This window comes from Triturus cristatus, chromosome 1_2 (genome assembly GCF_964204655.1).
Source record: "Triturus cristatus chromosome 1_2, aTriCri1.1, whole genome shotgun sequence".
Lineage (NCBI taxonomy): Eukaryota > Metazoa > Chordata > Amphibia > Caudata > Salamandridae > Triturus > Triturus cristatus.
The window spans coordinates 636653781-636675855 of record NC_140580.1 but is presented as its reverse complement, the minus strand read 5'-3'; the positions used below and the strand labels follow the sequence as shown (position 1 = coordinate 636675855).

General features: G+C 42.6%; 1 protein-coding gene across 18 annotated transcripts in view; it reads right to left on the bottom strand.

Annotated features, from left to right (window-relative positions):
• Window positions 1–22075, bottom strand: part of LDB3 (LIM domain binding 3) — a 530539-nt gene that overhangs the window by 69888 nt on the left and 438576 nt on the right. For all 18 annotated transcript variants that reach the window (XM_085607354.1, XM_085607410.1, XM_085607474.1 and 15 more), the window contains one exon: window positions 2874–3180. In XM_085607354.1, coding sequence (XP_085463480.1) covers window positions 2874–3180 — 307 coding nt within the window. The remainder of the gene's footprint in view (window positions 1–2873; window positions 3181–22075) is intronic.

The following is a 22075-nucleotide window of genomic DNA, read 5'->3' as shown; positions in this document are numbered from 1 at the left end:
GGATTCTCAGAGACGCTGGACAGCACCAAGAGCGCAATGCAGCTTATTCTACCCAAACAGCCCTGGCCCATATTCATGACTAGGATGAAGTTCAAAATGGAGACCATATTGTGAGCTAGATATGTTTTGTTTCTTCAACCTTGATCATTCGCAAAATGTTTTCCTTTTATGCCAGAGCAAACACAGACTGAGCCCAAAGTGCCATTTAAAAAGCCAGCCATATTTGTTTCTAGATTTAAGGTGAGCTTACATTGTTTCTGAGCAGAATTGAGAAGCCACGCTCGTCTCGTGATAAGGCACCCCAGGAGGTATCCATGTATTTTCTCTGAGGAGATGGACTGCACCCACAGGACTGAAGGGGTATTATTGTGTCCTAAACGTGGACCAGAGCAAAACAGGATGACCGAGTCTAGCTTTCCCTACCTTTAGGAAGCTCTCCAATGACTGACAATTGATAAAGGGGTGACATGGCTTCTCATGAAAGTAGATGTGTTACACAAAACATGAATTCACTTCAACATTTGGCCTGTTACTTGTCTAATCAACAAGCCTACTATTTTGGAGGATCTGGGGGAGGGGATTGACTGCAATAACATCCAAGACAGGGCTAAATATTTAGTACATTGGCATAAAGTGTTTTTAGAGTGCAATTCCTCCAACACACCTTCCATGCTGAATCTTTCAAGTTGGACAAATGCTTCGTGTTCGTGTGGCAGTGAAGTACCTGGTTTATATCACTGTTTCATAGGCACTTGAGTTTGAGGTCAATGTCTTTAATACACAGATTTGCCTGAACATTAGGCGAGTTCCAGTGAAGCCTTAATATTGTAGATTAAAAAGACCCCCCCATCACCCAATTGGTCTGATGGAGCTCTGCGCTTTGTATCTCATGAAATAAGACTCTGAGATTTGTGGCTCATAATTATATGCTACAAAAACCCCAGGCTGCTTCTAAAGGAGTCCTTTAGCTATCAATAGATTTGTCTTGCCCTTCTGCTACTCTTTTTCAGGGAGCACAGCAAAAGCATGTAGCTTTAATGAGATCATAAATACGAGGGGTCCTATTTATGAGCCCTTGCGTCACTTTTGCGCCACCGGTGCGTCACCTTTTGTGACGCACCAGCAGCGTAAAAAACTTAGCCTTGTTGCACCACATTTACAAAGTGACACATCTGGGTAGATGCGTCACTTTGTAAACCCCTGTGCCACATTATACTTGCGCCAGGTATAATGAATGCAGCGGGGGGGGGGGCATTCTGACGCAAGGAAGGGTCGTAGAAGTGACGCAGTGAAATCTATAAGATTTCACTGCGCCACTTCTAGTACGCAAATGCGTCAATATCTTACGCCTGCCTCATGGCAGGCATTAGACTGACACAGGTACATTTCACATGGGACTAGCCCATGTGTAATGACCCATTGCTGGAGTTGCGTCACTTTTGTGTCACACTCCAGCAATGCGTCATTTTTGCGCCTACAGATACGTCAGAAATACTGACGTATCTGTAACTCCTTGCTACATGGTGCATCATACTGTAAATATGACGCATCATTGGTGTCGCAAGGAGGGCGCAGTGAAAAGTGATGCATCGCTGTTTTCTCGCAGCGATGCGTCACTTTTCATAAATGAGGCCCAAAGTGTGGAGCATTAGGACTAGTTTATTACCCTCACACTCTGCAATTGCTAGCATATGCCATCATGGCAATTGAACACCTTTGGGTGTCTATTGCATATCATGGCTTTTAGTCACTGTGAACGAATGATATAGTCAGGACCTACGAAACTTTGTGATTCTGTGGTTGCAGCATTTTCTACTTAAAAATCATTGACTTTTCCAACTTGCCACATACTGTACCTTCTGCGGAATACATTGCAGATTTCAATAAAATGTGGTTTCTAGTTCCAACGAATCAGATGTTAAAAAAAAAAATAACAAATGTGTTGTCATCCAGTAGCAGTTTCTTTGTAAACTTTTACAGGTCATCTTTCTCACCTTAGTTGTATTCAAGTGTTGAACAGATACTAATGCAATGGAACCTTTACTACAAAATGCATTACGCTATTTAGCATAAATGACATCATTTTACTGTAAAATGTTGTCGTGCAGTATAAATGAGTCCTCCATTGCCATGTACTTTCAGTGACCCTGGCTACAGTTTTCTTCTACCTTAGTCCATCCCCTGTCCACACTGTAAGTGACTTTATATACTGCTCAGCGTGGCCTTTCTAGACCTGGCAAAGCCCGGACCCTACACTGCCATGGTAATCCTATTCTTTCGGGACACGAGAAAGAAAAAAAACTCGCTTGTGATTTAAGGAAGATGAAAAGATCTGCGTGGCTTCAGGGCACTTAAGTCAGTGTATGTATGCATTTCAGGGGGGGGGGGGGGTGTACCAAGAGGTGCGTGAGCGTATTACATTGGAATGGTTTGGTAAATGTGATCCTGTTAAGGAGCCACACTGCGTATAAACCCAGGAAAACCCTGACACCATATTATACTGGTTAACTGGAGGAGCCGGGAAACAGACTGAAGCTAGAAGATAGGAATGACAACTGCAAGGACAGAGAGATATACCGTGAGTGTGGTCGGACTATCTGTGCATCCTACTGATTTAAATATCCAAAATGGAGTATGTAAATTGGTAATTAACATGTTACCATTGGTTTACTTGGAAAGTTAGATGCATATCTGTGTGGATGCCTGGTTTTGAAATGAGATAAAGCTAAGGTGATACTTAATGCATTTTGTTACATAAAAAGATAGATTTGAAAACCAAATAGGTATTTGTAAGCATTTTGCTTGATTCAACATACATGGACCATATGTTAATATAGTAACCATGGCAATGCTGAAGAGACTGATAGACTTACCGGATAATGCTGTTGCAGTGGCCGCAAAGTGGGGTCCTGCTGCTGGCAGGGCAGCGCTCTGCTCTTTGGATGAGTCCCCTTGGTGGTGGGGGGCCACCATGACTTGGTGCAGGAGGAGAGTAGACAGGAGTGTTGATGACAGGAGGGGGTGGTGGAGCCGCCTTGGGCAGGATGTGCTTAGTCACAGAGGTGGTGGTCTTGTTAGGTGAAAACTTCTGGGAGAAGGAATCGTCGGTGATCCAAGGGGGTCGGCTGGAGGGCTCCTGGATCACTGGTGCAGGGGCAGGAGCAGGAGCTGGGGCAGCAGCTGTTTGATGCATTAAAAAGCACAAACAGAAACATTAACAGAGTCCTATGCTTGGAAATATTGATCTTTACATGTGTCAGAAAATTAATATGGTTTTCAGTTCACGTGTACTTTGAAAACCTATTTCACATGGGTAGAAAGCATAGCCACAAAGGGTGTAATTGGATAAAGCTTGATAGTGATTTGTATGGCAAATAATATATTAGCTAACAGCATTTTACTTGAACATTTTAATGCAAATATTCTGCAAAACACATCGAAAAGGTGTTTCATAGACTATCAAACAAAATACATTTTGAATTACAAAACTATAATGCCACTGGCAACCTCTCTATTATCAACCACATGAAATTATCATAGGACATTACATAAATCACCATAGACATTCTGGGGCACTGCTATTGTTTCTGGACCTGAACGTACTCGGGATGGTCTATCGCAAACATCACTGGTTAGTTTGACGTAGTCATACCTTCCAAGATTGCTCTGTATCCTTCCACCACAATGAGGCACCAGAGTAGCTCCAATGTTCTTCCATAGAAAGCCTCAACACCTAATGCATGCACTTGTTTCATTTGATTGTGACTATAAAGAAGACACTGACAGGCGGAAATTTGTAATGCCCTTTTGAAGAAGTTCTTTGTTGTGACAAATCGAAATAAAACTTGGTGCCACTGTGATGTTCCGAACTTCAAGAGTGTGATTTGTAGCAGAGGCTTTTCCTGGTCTTTGTCTTTTCCTACATGTATGGTCCCAATCATTTCAAGATCAATTTCCAGCCCATCTTTCTATCAGCTGTACCAAGGAATGTCAGGGAGTCATTCTTTTTCCCATATTCTATTAAACATATATCCCATAACAAATATCCCATACCGCATGATCTGTTCATTAGATGTATAACTTTAGAACTCCACTCTCTGAACTTATGCTCTGGTCATTGTAAAACTACCAGAGGTGCAAAGTAATGGCTCATCTATGATGGTAAATGCCTAATCATCATGAATATCTGGATGCTGGCTCAGATTGTTGTTGATGAATTCTCTTCCTATTCCATAACCCTGTGGCCTACCAGTTTAGGGACCCCACCACTTCAGTTTTGGTCAAGAAATGAGGAGCTATTAAAACAATCCTTCATAAGCTGCATTTGTTTACTATAAATCTTCCAATTTTGTCCCAAGAGATAAAAGCAGCACCTACTTGGATTATCTTGCACCTTAACTAGACAGATAATTTATATGAGTGACTTAACGTACAACAAATTAGGTGTATGGGGACCTACCTGCTCTTTGAAGTAAAACACTGGGATCATGTGAACTCAACCCCACAGGCCTCACAGTAGTGTACTGGTGATCAGTTGCTCCTGAATTCATCTTAAAAACGGCTGCATGTTACTATTGTGACCCCCATAATTTCTGATTACTAATTGTGAATTACGGTTATGTCGACCTGGTAAAGCGACGGGCCGAAACATGCTGATAACAACTGCTGTAGGGGTGTGGTAAATCATAAGAAGTTCCTGATAACCCTCCTAGATTGCTCTGGAGATTGGAGCAACTAATTTTAATCCGACCCCGTGCAATCCAATTAATAAAAGACATATTCTGGATATGCGCAGAGGCAGTTTTAATCTATTTGGATCTGGTTCCCTACGTTCACCAGGACATAATTTATTCTGAGCTCCCTTACCAATTAAAGTTTCTTTGAGTTAAGGTTAACACCGTCAGGTTGGTGTCATCTTAACCTGGCAGGGCTGACTGGCCAATGATGAAACATGCCACAGGGTGAGGCCTCTCCGTCCATACACAACACGTGTTCATACAGGGGAATAGTAGACAATCCAGGATTAGGAGATCAGTTTTCTGGGATCTAAAGGTGTGAATCAGAGACTTGCCCTACCTTAGTGTGTGATTCTGGTATTGGATTAGGAGACTGTGTGAAAGAGCTTTTTCTCCTACCTCTCTCATTGTGATCTTACAATGACTGTGAGTAACTTCTGCACGCTGCACAGCAGCGAAAGGCATGATACAGACGTGTCCCAATGATTAAGCAGCCTCTGGTATATTTTCCTGTGGTAGCCTAAATGAATGCTGTAGAATCATTCAGCCCGTATATTGCGAAACCCCTGCATGTATTTTGGATAGTATGTCACACAAAATATGCAGCTAAACTAAACTATGTAGCCCCTCAACAGTGCCAAAAATTAGCGATTTGGTGAAAGGCCAAGAATCTGCCCAGTCTTCTTATGTACACCAGATCTACATTGAATAATGGGCAAGTTAGCTACAGCTGATGTGATCATCAGAGGCAGTGCCGAATGCTCAGCATCACCCCGGCAAACACAATGTTAAGGTTGATGAAGATCTGTGGACATTCCACATCCAAACCAATTGGCTATGACAGGACATGATCAGATAGATCTTTGTACATAAATGATCACCCAAGACATCTGTTGCTTGAGTGTTAATGATTATCAATCTCCGCTTTCATCATCATGTCACCATGAACTGGTTTGAGGAGGAGAGCTCTTTCTGATGAGGGGAGTGGTGGTGATATTGACTAGGTGGCCCAAAATCCCGGACCATATATAGAGGAAGGTTCTGCAGCATTCTCATTAGCACAGTGGCTATATCAGATTCTATATCAAGAGTAAACCTATATTATATCCGAATTACAATTGTATGAATCAAGTTATTTTTAAAACAATTTGCTTAATTTGTGCTTTGTCAATTAAAGGGAAATTTGTTTCAAGCAACCATTTTGTACATGCATATTGCTCTAATGTCTGATCTTATTAAAATGAATGGCCAGAATCTATTCCATAAAACCCCTACCACTCACCCTTGCATGTGAGCCACCCTATCTGGCCTTCAGAGGGGCATGTCAGCGATGGAAACGGATAAGTTACTTTCAGTTTGTGGTTCATTATAAAATGCATGCACTGCCTATCTATCTGCCACTGCCCCGGCAGTACCCAAGTCTTACCCACAGGTGACTCACCCTTGTACCTCTTGAGCACTTATCACATTCAGAAATGATATGCTACTTTGTGAATCAGGATCCGGATTTTACATGTGCAGTTGCCATTCATTCTAGTGCAAGTTACAATCACCTGTGGAAAATAATTTTAACTTTGGCTTCAGAGAGTGTTACTGTCTGCAGGACTTTTTGCTACCAATTCTTAAAAAAAGAGGGGCTTTAATGTCACCCAGGGGAGTATTCACTCTCTCCCCTCATGCTCTTGGCTGTTTAGGATATCACTTATTTTCCTACGGAGTGCTTACATTGCAATGCACGAGTACTATTTTACATTTAAAAAAATAAACATAACCATTACACATTTAGGACCACATGTACGAAGCATTTTAGCGATCAGAAAGAGCCAATTGAGCCGTTTCCGACCACAAAAATGCTTTTACAAATGTACAATGTACAAAACACAAATTGTGATTCAGTAACAAATTACCGAATTGCAATTTGTGTTTGCGATTTGGTATTTGGAAGGGGCGTGTTTAGGGATCCCTTCCAAATACTGAATCTGAATGGGATGTATGAATGTTTTGCAATCAAATTTCGGTTGCAAAACATTCATATTTTACTGACTCCTTGAAGGAGGTGGTAACCCATTCACAAATGGACCCCTACCCCTTTAAGAATGAAAAACAAATATTTTTTAAGAGCAGGCAGTGGTCCCACTGACCACTGCCTGCTCTTACAAAATTCAACTACAAAGTTTCAGTTTTTCTTTTTAAATGCATCCCTTTTTCCTTTAAGAAAAGTGGGCTGCATTAAAAAAAAGAAATTAGTATTATTGAAAAGCAATCACAGACATGGTGGCCTGCTGGCCTTAGCAGGCCACCATCCCTTTGATGGCTGTGATTCCTAATGGGTCGCAAATTGCGATCTACCTCATTAATATGCATGATGTACATCTATTTGCGATCCACTGGGAATCGCTAATAAAACTCAGAAGAGACTAATATATTAAGAATACCAATTTACTAATTGGGATTCAGAGAGAATTGCAATTAGGAAGTCAGTATTACTAGTGATAGTACATCTTGCCCTTAGTTCTTTAGCTCAAACGTGCATTGTATACAGAATGTCATCCATTTTGTAATTTCATTTCAGCAATAGGCTTTGTTTATTATTTTTGTTAGGACTTGAGTGTGAATCATAAGCACCACCGCAATTACCACAACCATTCCCACCACAACCACCACCTCCATTCCCACCACCATTACTATCACCACTATTACAATCACTACCACCCCCATTACCATGTTTACTTCTATCTATACCATTAATAATTAAATAATTTAAATTTACTTATAAAGTGCACTCAACCTAAGTGTATTGTTAAGCTGTAAATAGAACAAGGTGAAGGAAAGATGTCACTGTTACAGAGAACATCTAAACTAAGCATTGGCATTAAAATTCAATGAAGATTAAGTGACTAGTCAGGGAAATTAATGGGAAGAAAAAGGACAGTAAAGGGAAGGTAGGTGGGTAGAAATAAATAGAAACAAAGAGAAGAGTATGAGTAAAGATGGAAAATGAAAAACTGGATAGGCTGAAAGGTAAAAGGGAAGCAGGATAAGATGATAGGGTGAAAGTGAATAGAAATGAAGAGGAAAAGAGGGTGAGTCCAATGTTTAATTTGAGTCAGTGGTTGCAGGAGTGGACCACGGACACTCATTTTAGGGATCCAGCACCTATTTTTCCCAACAAACTTTGATCCAGAGCAAGAGAGAGAAAACACAAAAGGGAGGAAAATGAGGAAGAGAAAGAAGGAAAAACAGTGACAGAGGAAGAAAGCAGAGATGAAAAGTAACTTGCAAGACTGAGGTAAGGGGGCAGGGAGTGTCTAGTGGTGGACTCAAGAGTTATGAGGTGAAATAAAGACTATAAAGCCTTACTATTCAGCATTCCAACTTCCGATAGCACCGTCAGCAGGAATACTAGTAAAGATTTGTGCCTGGCGCTTATTCATTTTCAAATTAAGCACTGAGTAGATATGATGGTAGGGCTCAACGATGGTATAACGGTTGTTAGAGGGTATGCATTGCCAGGGTTGAGAAATACATAATAGAACGGTGCATTTTGGTTATAGGAAGGAGAGGAAAGGGAGAAACAGCAATTACAGACAGATACAGGAGGAGTGGTGACTAAGAAGGAAAATAAAGCGTGAGCGGCTGAAGAATATATGGAAGGCAGGTGAGGATGCAAAGGGAGGAAATGAATAGAAATGCAAGGGGATGAACGGTGAGTAGATAGGGAAGGAATTAATAGGTCAATGGAGACATTACACTCTCACATTTGTGTTTGACCTCAGTTGTAGATACTGGAAGGGAATGCTACTTTACATTACCTCCTCATACCTCTAACCTGTCACAGTCTCTAACTATTGAGTATCAGCTCCTCCCACCAGAAAAGCCACCAAGCTTAAAATATATAATTTCCTATCCTCCTAATATGGCAACCAGCCCACATCCTGTCACCTGACATAAAAAGCTAGAGCACCCACCTCAAATCCTGTTGTATTTTTATACATGGATGAGACACTAAGTTGCAGATAAGAGCTATACGTTTGTTCTTGTCATGTTAGGAATTTCACTGTGCCTTGTAAAATGTGGCTCATGCAGAGGACTTTCACTGCTTGTAAGAGGCCCTGCCATAGCGGGGCCAAAGCTTGAAGTGTAAGCAACATCATTTGGTGCTTCCAACACGTGTTGTCTGTTTTTCCTCCACCCAATTATTGTGAAGCCGGCCAACAGAGTGCTGCTCTCGGTATGCTGGTTGGAAGTGTGATGGGCTGGCTTTATCTTTTAAGTCATGCTTTCAGGGGAGCATGCTTTCTGTTTGCTCTTGAGTTTAATCAGGAAGTGCACACTCATACTCCATTGAGGGTTTTTTGGAGGAATGCCCTACGATGGTAAGAGTAGATTCCCTGATGCCAGGACTGGCAACAGAGAATGCTACCATTTCTAAGGATGCTAATCCTGCAGACCCGGTGGATAGAAAGGTGGTCCTTGCATTGAAGTGGTCTTTTACGGTGTCAAACTTTGCAATGGGAGCAGCCACGTTAACTAGCTGCACAGTGCAATCTTTACTGAAGGACTTTCAGTTGCTGGCAGAGCTCTTAGACCAAGAAGCTGAGCTTGCACCAACCCTGGCTTTGATGGAACAGCAGATCAGGTTCTTTTCAGATGTCTCCTACGATTCCCTGAGTGCTGGGACAGCAACAGCTGCTCGCCGCCAACTGTGGTTGAGACCTTTGAAAGTGAATGCTACCCAAAAGAGTCTACTCATAATGATTCCCTTGTTGGGTCCAACGTTATTTGAGGATCATCTAGATATATTATTCCAAAAATTGGCTGAGGACAAAAAACTGCTGGCCACAGTGAAGCAGGCTTCCGGAGAAAAGTAGTCAGGGTTTAGAAAGCCATTTGGCTAATCCTTTGAATCCCTTTTGGGGGAGGGTGGGACTGGGAGGTGGGCTGGTGGGGGGTTGCTCTGCTCTTTTGAGGTAGGAGGCTTGGCCGGGGGACCTCTACCTCTGACAAAACCCAGGAGCCTGGATCAACAAATCAAAGTCAGCACAATCAACAATCTGACTATGAGGCACTCCAAGAGCTGCCTGTAGAGGGAAGACTTAAGTTATTTTGGGAAAGAGTGGGAATCTTCCAATCAGGACAATTGGGCCTTTCAAGTGATCAGGTAAGGGTTCACAATAGACTTTCATTCCATTCCTCCAGGGTTTTATTGTTCAACGCATCAGACAAGGTGAAAAGGGAAGCATTGCTCCTAGGGTATAGAAGCTTTTGTCAAAAAGGGCTATAGTCCAGGTCCTTTTTCAACATAAAGGAGATATTCCATTTTGTTCTTGTCAAGAGGCTCTTAAGGGAGTACAGACCGATGCTGAATTTAAAGGCAAGGCAGTAAATGCCTTTATTCCCCATCTCAAATTCAAAATGCACTCCCCTCAGATGATAACACTATTTGTCTCCAGGGGTGATTATTTTAAATCCCTAGCCCTTCAGGGCACCTACCTACATGTGCCAATACACATATCTTCACAGAGCTTCCTAAGATGCTGTGTAGGACAAAGTCACAACTAACTTCAGGTACTCCCTTTTGCCTAATCATCCTCACCTTGGTATTCCCAAAATTTTTGGTCCCTCTGGTAGGGGTTATTCATGAGTTGGGTATTCACTTATTTCCATACCTTGATGAATGGCGTATGCGTTCTTTTTCTCTTCTCCTGTCAGAGTATGGATGAGGGTGCAAGGGTTAATAGCCTCTGCGGTAATGGTCCTTCTTTGGGCCAGGCTACATCTGTACCCATTAATGAATCATTTCTTGACATTTTGAGATCCAATTTGGAATAGCAGAACATACAGTGGTGCGTGAGGTCAGTGAACTTGCAGAGGAACACCCAATTCATATTCTGCTCAACCATAGCTACAACAACAGATGCCAGTCTTCTGAGTTAGGGAACACTATTGACTCACGATACAGCACAGGGTCAGTGCTCACCACAGGAGAGAAGGGAATCATGGAATTGGAAAGAGCTCAGGGGCTAAACCCTCATGTTCCTAATGTACACCCGATAATTTGCACAAAAGAGAACTGGGGACCTTGCTGGTTGATTGGCATGGTCCTAGGCCCTCTTTTGACATCCCTGACAGGGCCTGTGGAATATTGTGTGAGGACAGGTTAAGTTTATTGGCACAAGAAGGGGAGGTGGGTGTGAACTATCAGCCAATTTCCAAGGAGACTTACACAAGTGATTGGCACTAGAACCCAAGCATGGACTTAAATACTATTAACATACGTGGAATGTGGCGGGCATATTAATATGCTTTCCGACCCAGATTGAGATGAGTTCAAAGATCAGTTTGACATCTGCCTGCTTCAGAAAGCATGGCGTTTGGGACCTGTGTATAGGTCAGGCTATTTAACCTTTTGTGTCTTTGCTTGCTATGTAGGGTCTAGCCACCCTTCCCGTGGCCTAACCACGTGGGTGCCATCATCGCTGCCTGCTGATATAGGCACTTTTGACATGGTATCCCCTGACATCCAGGTTAGCTCTCTTATGAGTAAGGCCAGACCGCCAATCCATATCTATAACACCTACAATAGAGCGATTAGAGGTGGCAGGGAAACACTATCTATGAAACACTTTATGGTGCACAGGGGTTCGTTTGAGTCCCATGATCTTATGATCATTGGTGGGGATTTCAACACAACATTTGAACCACTAGACATCTATAGTGACTCCCCCACTGAGGCTGAGGATGCTGAATGGTGCATCCCCACCTTGGAGGTGCAATATGTAAAGAGATGTACGGACGCCCCCTATCGATTGATGTCCCAACCCCACTCAGATGGCCTTCGGGCCTGTTATGGCTGTACAAGATCAGACTCACAGGCCCAGCATACATACAACCATCTGGGCCACACTAGCAGGATCGATTATGTTATTGTCTCTCTGTGGAAGTACGTTAAGGATATGATGGTGATCACAAGGAAGAACAGTGACCATAACGCCTTAAATTGCACAATGGGGGGCTTGATAGCCCATTTAGATATCACTGTCCAGGAACTTGAGACCTGCTAATGATAGGCATACATTGAGATGGGTCAGTGTTTCAGGTAAGCCTGGGACACTGGAAATCATAAAAAAAGGCTTCTGCTTCTGTTACAGAAACCATTGATAGGTTGCATGGCCTCGAATCTAGGAACCAAAACATCCTTTACATACACAGGGTTCCAAGCATTATTACCTGAGGTGTAATTTCCACATGTATCTGTAACTTTTTCTGTAGAAAAATCTCTATTTCCCGTATAAGCGGGATGAGTTCCCGGCAGGTGGAGAACATGTGTGCCAAATCTGCTTTATGCAGTGCACACCTTGGTCAAAAAGTACCTTTCCCCTCTCCCCACTTGGAGATCCGTTATGGCGTATAATACAACTCAAAACATGTTTTAAAAAATTGGGCCTGGAGATTGGCGGGCACTAAAGTCCTTAAAGTATTAAAAAAAGCTTCTTGAAACTCTCCATCTGTTATTCCCAACTTCTCTTGCCACTTTACTGAACATTGTCCCAGGTCGTCTTTCATATAGATATTTAATAGTACATACACTTGTCCAATCTTCAGTCCCTCAGATTGGTTTAATCTCTCCGCTAGTTCACAGCTTTCATACTTCTGTATACCTCCTGCCTTTTTTCACAAGAAATCCCTTACCTGTAGGTATTTAAAAAAATCCCTATTAGATAAAGTAAATTCCTCTTTTATTTCATCAAATGACTTTAACCCTCCTGGTGAATATAAAAATCCGATCTGTGTTATACCGGAATTTATCCATTTCTGGAAGTATTGGTCTTTGAAAATATCGGGCAGCTCTGCTTTCTGTACGAGTGGTGTATAATAACTTACTTTGGCTAACCCTACCAGATGCCGCACTGCTGACCATACCCTAAAAGCCGTCAGAAGTGTCTTAAAGCGCACTCGTTTATAGTACCGATAATTAGTCTGGCGCCAAAAGCACCCTCTTACACCGTAAGAGTTTACATGCACGTATGGATAGCTCCCACTTGTGATTTCCCTCCCGGGGGTCACATTCAACAAGGGTATGTAATGTATAATAGAGGCTGACCACCAGTATACTCTGAGATTAGGTAGCGCCAAACGACCACATTCCTTAGATAAATATACAAATTTTGTCGCCCTTCTGGGTCTTGTATAAGCCCAAATGAACTGTGCAAAAATACTTTCAAATTTTTTAAACCAATCATTCGTAAAAATCAGGGGAATTGTTCTTAAAAAGTATAAAACCTTAGGAAAACAAATCATCTTAATTATATTCACTCAAGCAATCAGTGTAAGATGTAAATTGTCCATTCTCTTAAGTACTTTTTTTAATCTCTACAGCACATGGTTCGAGATTGTCTTTAACTGTCTCATCAATTTCAGAGTCTATCACCACTCCCAAGTAAGTTGTTTTTTTCACCACCCTTTAATCGGTGCTTGGGGCAAATTTATTAACAACAATTTGTGTCTTTTACCTATTCAGGGCATATCCGAATACTGAGCCAAACCTTTGAGCCTCACTTTCAATTGCTTTCATAGCCCTGTCAGGTTGGGTAGTAACTAATGAGACATCATCGGCATATGCAAAAACTTTTTCTAGAGGCCCAGTGTCGAAAAGAGAAGGAATATTCGGTGAGTGTTCCAGATATTTCAGAAAGGGATCAATGTAAATGGCAAATAATAACAGAGAGCAGGGGTACCCCTGCCTTGTACCTCTCGTTATTTTGCATGCCTCAGTCAGTCCCCCATTCACTTGTACTCTTGCCTCCGGGTCCTTATACAAGGTTTTCACTGCCTGAATAAACTGCTCACCAATCCCTTTCCAGGCCATAGTAACCCACAGGAATTGCCAGGAGACCCTCTCAAATGCCTTCTCGGCATCCAGGAATATTGCGGCCATTGGGTCTCCTACTACCTGTTTCACATCGAAAAGTGTAATAATTTTCCGAACGTGCTCAATGGTACTTCTACCGGGGACAAACCCGTGTTGACTTTGGGATACGATCTTCTGTATCACTGGTGCCAAGTGAGAGGCCAAAGTTTTAGAATAAATCTTCATGTCCCCATTAATAAGGGTGATTGACTGGTAAGACCCTAGCTCATCCATGGGTTTATTTTTTTGTGGAAAGATTAGAATCTTTGCCATCCCCCAGGAGGCTGGTGGATCGGCCCCGCTATAATTTGTGCAAACAGAGCCTTAATAACATCCCTCAATTGCTCGTGGAAGACCTTATGGAATTCAGTAGGGATCAGATCTGGCCCGTTGCTTTCCCCTTTGGTATACTGGCGAGAGCATTTATTATTTCTTCCCAATCATGGTTGGAATACATAATCTGGGGTTAGAAGAAGGTGGGGCTTTGATATGTATAGCTATATCAGTTTATTGAATTGTTATAGCATTGCTATGGCTAGACCCTAACCCACCAACCTTTCATCCGTGGTTAGCCCGCTTACTGAAAGTTCATAGTCTTGAGAAAGCTATATATGATCGAAGGGGCATGAAGTCTAGAAAGAAAGGAGAGAAGATTTGGAAAAATCTTTCTTTCTGGAGGGATCAAGCAGAGGAATAGGCTTTCTGGGATGATGAACTATTAAGGCACTAAGCCTGTTGAGATTTTATATGTATGAAATATGGCATTTAGCCGGCTGCTAGAACTGGGCGTGCGGTTGCACTTGCACTGTGGGAGTTGTTTTTAAAGAATTCTATAACCGGGGGTAATCCGGATGAGTGGATCATGGCGGAGGAAGATATGCACTTTAATAACTTGGTTACTATCAACTAATGTGGGGTCGCATTAGAATTTTTGGGGGAGGGTCTGCGATCAATATATGGCCACTAGAAAAGCAAAAGGGTTGGTAACCATTCTGCACCTGCTCTTTCTTAGAACCTGACACTCGCACTTTATTACGTTGGTTGCTATTTTGTTAAAATGATCGTTTGAATATGGAAAACGGGTGTAATATATAAGATAAAATGTAGGCACTAGCACTTTATGATAAGAAGAAGAATAGTATATGCAGTTTAGATGATGAATGGTTACTCGCTGCTATGTCCCTCTTATGAGCCCCCTTGGTATAAAAAAAAAAAAAAAGAAACATACACAGGGTTCTTTAGAGTAAAGTCAGAGATTTGTTTTGCCAAGAGTGTAGGAAGTTCCAATCAATTCCCTACCTTAGCAACTCTTAGTTTAAAAAAGATTTCAAGGATGGTAAAATTAAGTTGCTGCATGCGTTAAAAACTGGCAAAGGCAAACTCATTAGGTCCACGAGGATTGACTATAAAAAGGCACAGTTGCAGGCTTGTCGAGCCTGGGATGCCGAACTCTGGGATAGCATTCACAACACAGCGAAGGCAAAAGATGCAAAAAATTCTGGGAATTAGCCACAAATGGGGGGCAATGAAGGAAATCTGTTATGAATAAGTATAAACAGCCCCAGAGTCTGGTGGAAGCACTTTTCAGATCTTTATGACACTTTAGATGAGGAGGAGGCCTCTCCAATTATTAACTTGTATGAAATGGGGAGCTGCACAACTGATTGACCATAGTCATGGGGTGCTATTAGAAGTATCATGCCAGGCAAAGCGGAAGGTCCTGTTGGGATACCTGGGTATCTTTTCTTTGTTGACATCAAGAGTTGGGCTTTATATTTTAATCACTTAGGTGGTGTTGAGATCCCCTCCTCCTGGAAAGCAGTGGAAATTGTATCTATCCACACTAAGGGATCTAAAGAGTTATCACTAAATTGCAGGCCAATTAGCCTAATAGATGAGTCTTGAAAACATTTCTGTAGGCAGATCATGAACACTCTTGAATTATGGATTGAAGATGTCGAGGTCTTGTCCCGTTTACAGGCTGATCTTAGAAAGCTGGTTAGCAACATAGACCAGGTGTTTAGATTCCTGACTATCTATTGGAAAAGTGTTGTCATCCAGAATCCCACTTAAATGTAATTTTTATGGATTTAAAAACCGATTTCGCTCTGGTTCCTCGCAGCAACCTCTGGGAGGTTTTAAAACAAAATGGAATCCCTTTGTCTCTGCTGAACATTCTTATAGGACTGCACTCCAAAACCTATGCCCAAGTGAGGTGGGGCCAGCACGGTGGGCTTACAGACCGCATTAGTGTTAAAAGAGGGGTGAGGCAGGGATGTGTAGTATCCCCTACCCTCTTCTGGCTGTATCTTAATTATATAGTGGCTGCCTTAAAACTGTGTAGAAGTGATGCCCCAAATATTTCTGGTCGCAAAACACCAATACTTTTATTCGCAGATGAAACCATGTTGTTGTCTAAAACCCCAATAGGTATACAGCCTCTGCTAGGCAGGTTGGCAGCTTTTTGCATAGACCGAGGCCTGCAAATTAATTTGGAGAAAACAAAGTTTATGTGCTTGAACCCACACAAAGCTTTCAAAGGATCTATACACCTCAATGACCATAGCTTGAAGAGGGTGGCCCACTTTGACTTCCTGGACATTAGGTTGTCTTCAAACATTTCTTGGACCCCCCAAATCTGGGGTGATAACCGGAGCGCCTGGTAAGGGGCTCCTTGACACCTAATTTGCGATTTATTTTAAATAACAACTGTTGTTTTGCACTACCTTCTAAAGAGCACCTGGTTAAGGGCTCCAATGTTTTAGATACTTTAAAAATTGTTTTATAACTGCTTTTGCACACTGTTAGGTACTTGCGCATTGCTAGCACTCTCACCCGGTATCCTCCCCAGTCCAGCACGGATTGTTCCGATTGTCTGGACGGAGGCGACTCAAACCGGAAGTGTGACTTGACTGCTTCCCTCCCAATCCCTACGGGAGGTTAGCAGTCTAGACCCCTAACTATAAAAGCTGATGCCTAGTCAGACGTGTGCCAAAGGCAAGCCCGTCTGCGCGCGTCCGCGCCCGTCCGCGCCTGGACGTTGCCAGGAGCAGGAATTCCGTCCGGTTTCGCCTATTTTCAGTCCAAACAGGTGAAGGGATCTTTTACTTATACTAGTAGAGAGTTGGTTGCGATCAAGAACGCCAACACTAACGTAGATATATCAACCTATGCCTGCCCCACCCTTTCTGTAATAGAGGGCCCTTTTTCCTGTAATAATTGTAAATACCAAAGCATCCCAGTTCACTCCAAGAGTGCTAATACCAAGCCTAGGCTGATCATAGACCCTATCACCCATCGAACTGAGAGGAGACACTCTGCCAGAACAGATACCAGCAAAGGCTGGAACTGCTTTCTGGCTAATGTAAGGTCATTGCCCAAACATGCTGCTAATATATGGGACCTGCTGATCTCCAATAATCCCCTCATAGGGTTCCTAACAGAGACTTGGACCAAACCTCACTCCAATCCTGACATAGCAGTAGCACTCCCTGATGACTACCACATACTAAAAGTAGACAGGCCACATAGGACAGGGGGAGGAATAGCAATAGTATATAAAAACCCAGCAACTATTTCTGTCCTACACCAAGTATGTAACGATCAGTTGGAGATACTGGTATTTAGTATGAAGCTGCACCATAACCTTAGCTGGAAAGGAGCCATAGTCTATCGCCCTCCTGGACCATTAACCAATATCACCTTACAGCTCATCAAACTTATTGACCCTCATGTCATTTCCTCCAGAAAGTTTCTTCTTCTTGGAGATTTCGATATACATAGCGAAATTCGAGACAATCCGGAAGCTTCATCTTTTCTGACCGAACTGGCCGCACTCTACCTTACTGTAATAAACAAAGATCCTACTCATCAGGCAGGACATACGTTAGACATCATTTTAACTAACTCTCCCGACATATCTTATGTTGCTACGACTCCTCTGACCTGGTCTGACCATTTTATGGTCGAGTTTCGGATTAATAACAATAATGCTCATCCCGCTCCTAAATGCTATCCTAAGTAAAACTATAGAAAGTGGAATTTAATTACACCTACATACTTTGAAGGTGCATTTTGACCACCTCTTCACGCGGAAACAGATAATGTTGAGAAACGCCTTGCCTCCTTCAACGCTAGCCTATTGACTACCTTAGATACCTTAGCTCCCCTGAAAAAATGCCCCACAACCATTAAACGTCGCCAGGCCCCATGGTACTCGGCCCCCCTGCAGCTAGAAAAGGGCTCTTGTAAAAGACTAGAACGCCATTGGCGGTGCTCTCAAAACCCTTCTGATAAAGAAAAATTCAAGGAGGCTCTAAGCCATTACCATCGCAATCTAAAAAATGCAAGGAAGACCCATATCGTAGCATCTCTCGAACAAGCAGGAACTTCCCAGAAATGCCTCTATCAGATTTTAAAAACCTTCACTAACCCATTGGCCTGCGACACGGCTTTCGTACCATCCCAAACGCTGTGCGATAATATCGCTAATCATTTCACTCAGAAAATAGACACGATCTATAACAAAATCACCTCGACCATAAATCCTCAATCAAAATTTGGTTGTGAATCTCCACGCATTCTACCGGCAACCAGTTTATTAGGAAATTTCCCACAACTCACAATAAAAGATACTGAAGCCCTCTTAAAAAGTGCTAAATCAGGGTCCCCATTAGACCTGATACCTGCTAAACTGACAGCCACCTTGGCCAAACAGCTTGCCAACCCCATTTGTAATATCCTTAACAGCTCCCTGAAGGATGGAGCTCTCCCTTCGGATTGGAAAGCTCCACAGATACTTCCGATTAAAAAGAATCTCAAAATCTCACCAGAAGACGTAACAAACTACCGACCCATCTCGCTCCTTCCCCTCCACACCAAAATCTTAGAAAAGCACATCAATACACATCTCTCTTACTTTATTGAATCCACTAACAGCCTAGACTCTTCACAATCTGGTTTCCGCCCTAGATACAGCACCGAGTCTACCCTAGTGGCAGTAACGGACAACATCAGAATGCTGTTGGATAAGGTTCAGGCGGTGCTTTTGGTGCTGCTTGACCTTTCCGCAGCATTCAACACCATATCCCATCACATTTTACTCAGTAGACTGGAAGACATAGGCATCACAGGGAAAGCCCTGAAATGGTTAACCAACTTCCTATCCGATAGAACACAGACTGTCAACCTAGGCCCATACCACTCTAAGACCACCAAGGTTACCAAGGGAGTACCACAGGGCTCATACTTAAGCCCTACCTTATTCAACGTTTATGTTGCTCTCCTGGCGAGACTGTTGAGAAACCTGGGCTTCATCCCTATGTCATACACTGATGACACCCAGCTACTTCTTTCATTTGACAAATCCAACCCGAATATTCAAGCATCTTTTGCGAAGGAATGAAATCTATAGCGGAATGGATGAAAATGAATTTTCTCCAATTGAACGCTACAAAGTCCGATATAATGCTATTTGGTGATGCAACCGTGTTATGGTTGCCTAATTGGTGGCCAGAGGAACTAGGTCCTACCCCTTGCCCTAAACCAGTGGTAAAAAACCTTGAGTCAGACTAGACCAAAAACTCACTCTGAGAGACCGTGTCTCTTCCACTATCGAAGCCTGCTTCCACAACCTTAGCATGCTCAGAAGAGTCTTCCCTTTCCTACCACTGTCCTCGAGGAAAACCCTGATTCAGGCACTAATTTTAAGCCGCTTAGACTATTGCAACGCGCTGTTGATCTAACGAAAGGGACATATATAGACTTCAGTCTGTCCAAAACACCGCGGCCCGTCTGGTGACCAATGCCCCCTCAAGAACAGCCTCCCTCCCTTTGCTACAGAAATTACACTGGCTACCCATCCGAAAAAGGATTAATTTCAAAATATGCTGTATGGCCTATAAAGCCGTAAACAGATTAGGCCCTAGTTATCTCAACGACAAATTTGTTAACTATGTACCTCTCAGACCCCTCCGCTCAGGAGACAAAGCCCTAATCTCAGGCCCTCGCGTTAGAAAGGCTCGACAAAGCGTTAAGGCCTTCTACCATCTTGCCCCTCGCCTATGGAATGATCTCCCCTTCTGCCTGCGACAATGTACAGACTACCTGGCATTCAGGAAAATGCTAAAAACATCACTCTTCTAAATAAGTCTCCTTAGTTCGCTTATGTGGCTCCAGCGCTGAGATACCCTTATGGGGGGATTTGTGCGCTTTATAAGTGAAATAAATAAATAAGGTTGTCCAACTCTTCCAACACTAGACAGATATCCCCCACCCTTAAAGTTTATCAGGCAAGGGCAATATGAAGTGCTTTATATGGAGCAGGGTTGTTGGGTCACACTGGGCTGACTATTTTGGCAATGGCTGAAAATAAATTTTTACTATCACCATTAAATTTGCCTAGGAGTACCTCTATGCTCCCCTTGCTATGGGATATGGGTAGGGTGATCAACTGGCATGGGTGCAAATTCAGGACGGTAAGTGCAAAAATTGAGGACAAAGGGTCAAAATTCAGTACAAAAATTGAGGACAGAAGGTCAAAATTCAGGACAAAACTTCGGGACGAAAGGTACATTTTACTGACACATTAGAGGAAGTTGTTCTATAGTATAAAAGTAAGTAAATAGACAACTACTTAAGTACAAGTCAAAAGAAGTTTATATTCGGTTGAGACAATTGTGCACTTCACGGTTTTTCGGTATGCGCGCAGCTTTGAGCAACTGTGCAGGTTTTTTTGTGGTATTTCCTATGATAATAATCTATTTATAGGGTTACTGCACTGGGTTGTCCAGTCTGATATTTTGTTTATAACTCATAGGGCCAGATGTACGACCCTATTTTGCATGCGCAAATGGGTTTGCAGTCCGTTTGTGCATGCAAAATGTGAAAGGGCTATGAACAACTCCTAAATAGCAAGTCGCAATTTATTTGCGACTCGCAATTTAGGAATTGTGAGTCGCTATTAGGAAGGGGCGTTCCCTTCCTACTAGCGACCGCAACCCCATGTATGAATGTTGTGCGACTGCAATTGTGGTCACAAAACACTTGCAAATTACCACACTCCTCAAGAGGGTGGCAATGCAGTTGCAATTTGGAAGGGGTCCTCAGGGGACCCTTCCACTTTGTGACTGTCTCTAAAAATATTTTTTAAGGTCAGGCAGTGGTCTCAGGGACAACTACCTGCCCTTAAAAAATTAAACGAAAACGTATCATTTTTTTTTTAATGCATTCCGTTTTCCTTTAAGGAAAATGGGCTGCATTAAAAAAAAAACTGCTTTATTTAAAAGCAGTCCCAGATATGGTGGTCTGCTGAGCCCAGCAGGACCCCATACCTGGAAGGGTCTACCATTCCCAATAGGCTCGCAATTTGCGAGAGACTCATTAATAATTATGAGCCTCGCAATTTGCGACCCCATTGGGAATCACAAACAGTGTTAAACACACTGTTGCACATTCAAAATAGCCCCTTGCAAATTGTGAGTCGCACATCTTGCACTTGGTCCTGAGCAGGCATGTTTGGTGAGAGAAGTGGTCAGGAAGATCTGCTCGCATAGACTTTGTTACTAGCATCTCATATCTGTGTGCCATTGTGAGATGTAAAGCGGCACGCATGGGGAACTAAAGGGAGGATTGCTGTGATGAACCCAAATAGGGAATGCATTATGGGTGTTTCAGCAAGTGGAACTTCAAATATGGAAGCGGACTTTGCTTATGGGGGCTTCGCAGAGAGTTGCACAAGCTGATGGAAGTCACAAAGGTGCTTTTCCCTGCAGCTTTCTTAAAGAAGGCACAGCCGATACACTATTACATATTTTATTTTTGATGCCTTGCCTAGTGCTACAAACACAATATACATCTGAAGCACAACCCATGGCACTCTGATGCTCTACCTAAAACCTTACACCTAAAACAAAACATGCAAACATTTATAATTACTAGTATAACATTCAAGTAGCAGTAGGGTGCCACTCAAAATGTCATATGCATGATGTATAGATCCCACACATAAGCAAGTAGCAAATACAGAAATGTAACACATAGGCAAGGGAGTAGCCAGAAAATGTATATACCCCCCACTTTGAAGTAAAGCTCTTATGGCACCAAGAAAGCAAAGTAAGTCATCACAACCCTCTCTTCATCCATCATTCAGTCTTTCACCATTCATTCTGTCCTTCCATCTGTGTGCACATCCATATCCAAACATTTTCAACCATTCGCAAACCTATCCATCATCTATCCTTCCATCCATCATTTCACTCATACATCCCTCCATCCACCCTTTCATTCACCCATCCCTTCTTCCACCCACCCTTCCAACCATTTACCCTTTCACCCAAGCCATCCTTTCACTAATCCATTAACTCTCCCACCCATCCATCTAATCACTCATCCATCAAACCATTTACCCTTTCACCCATCCTTTCACTTA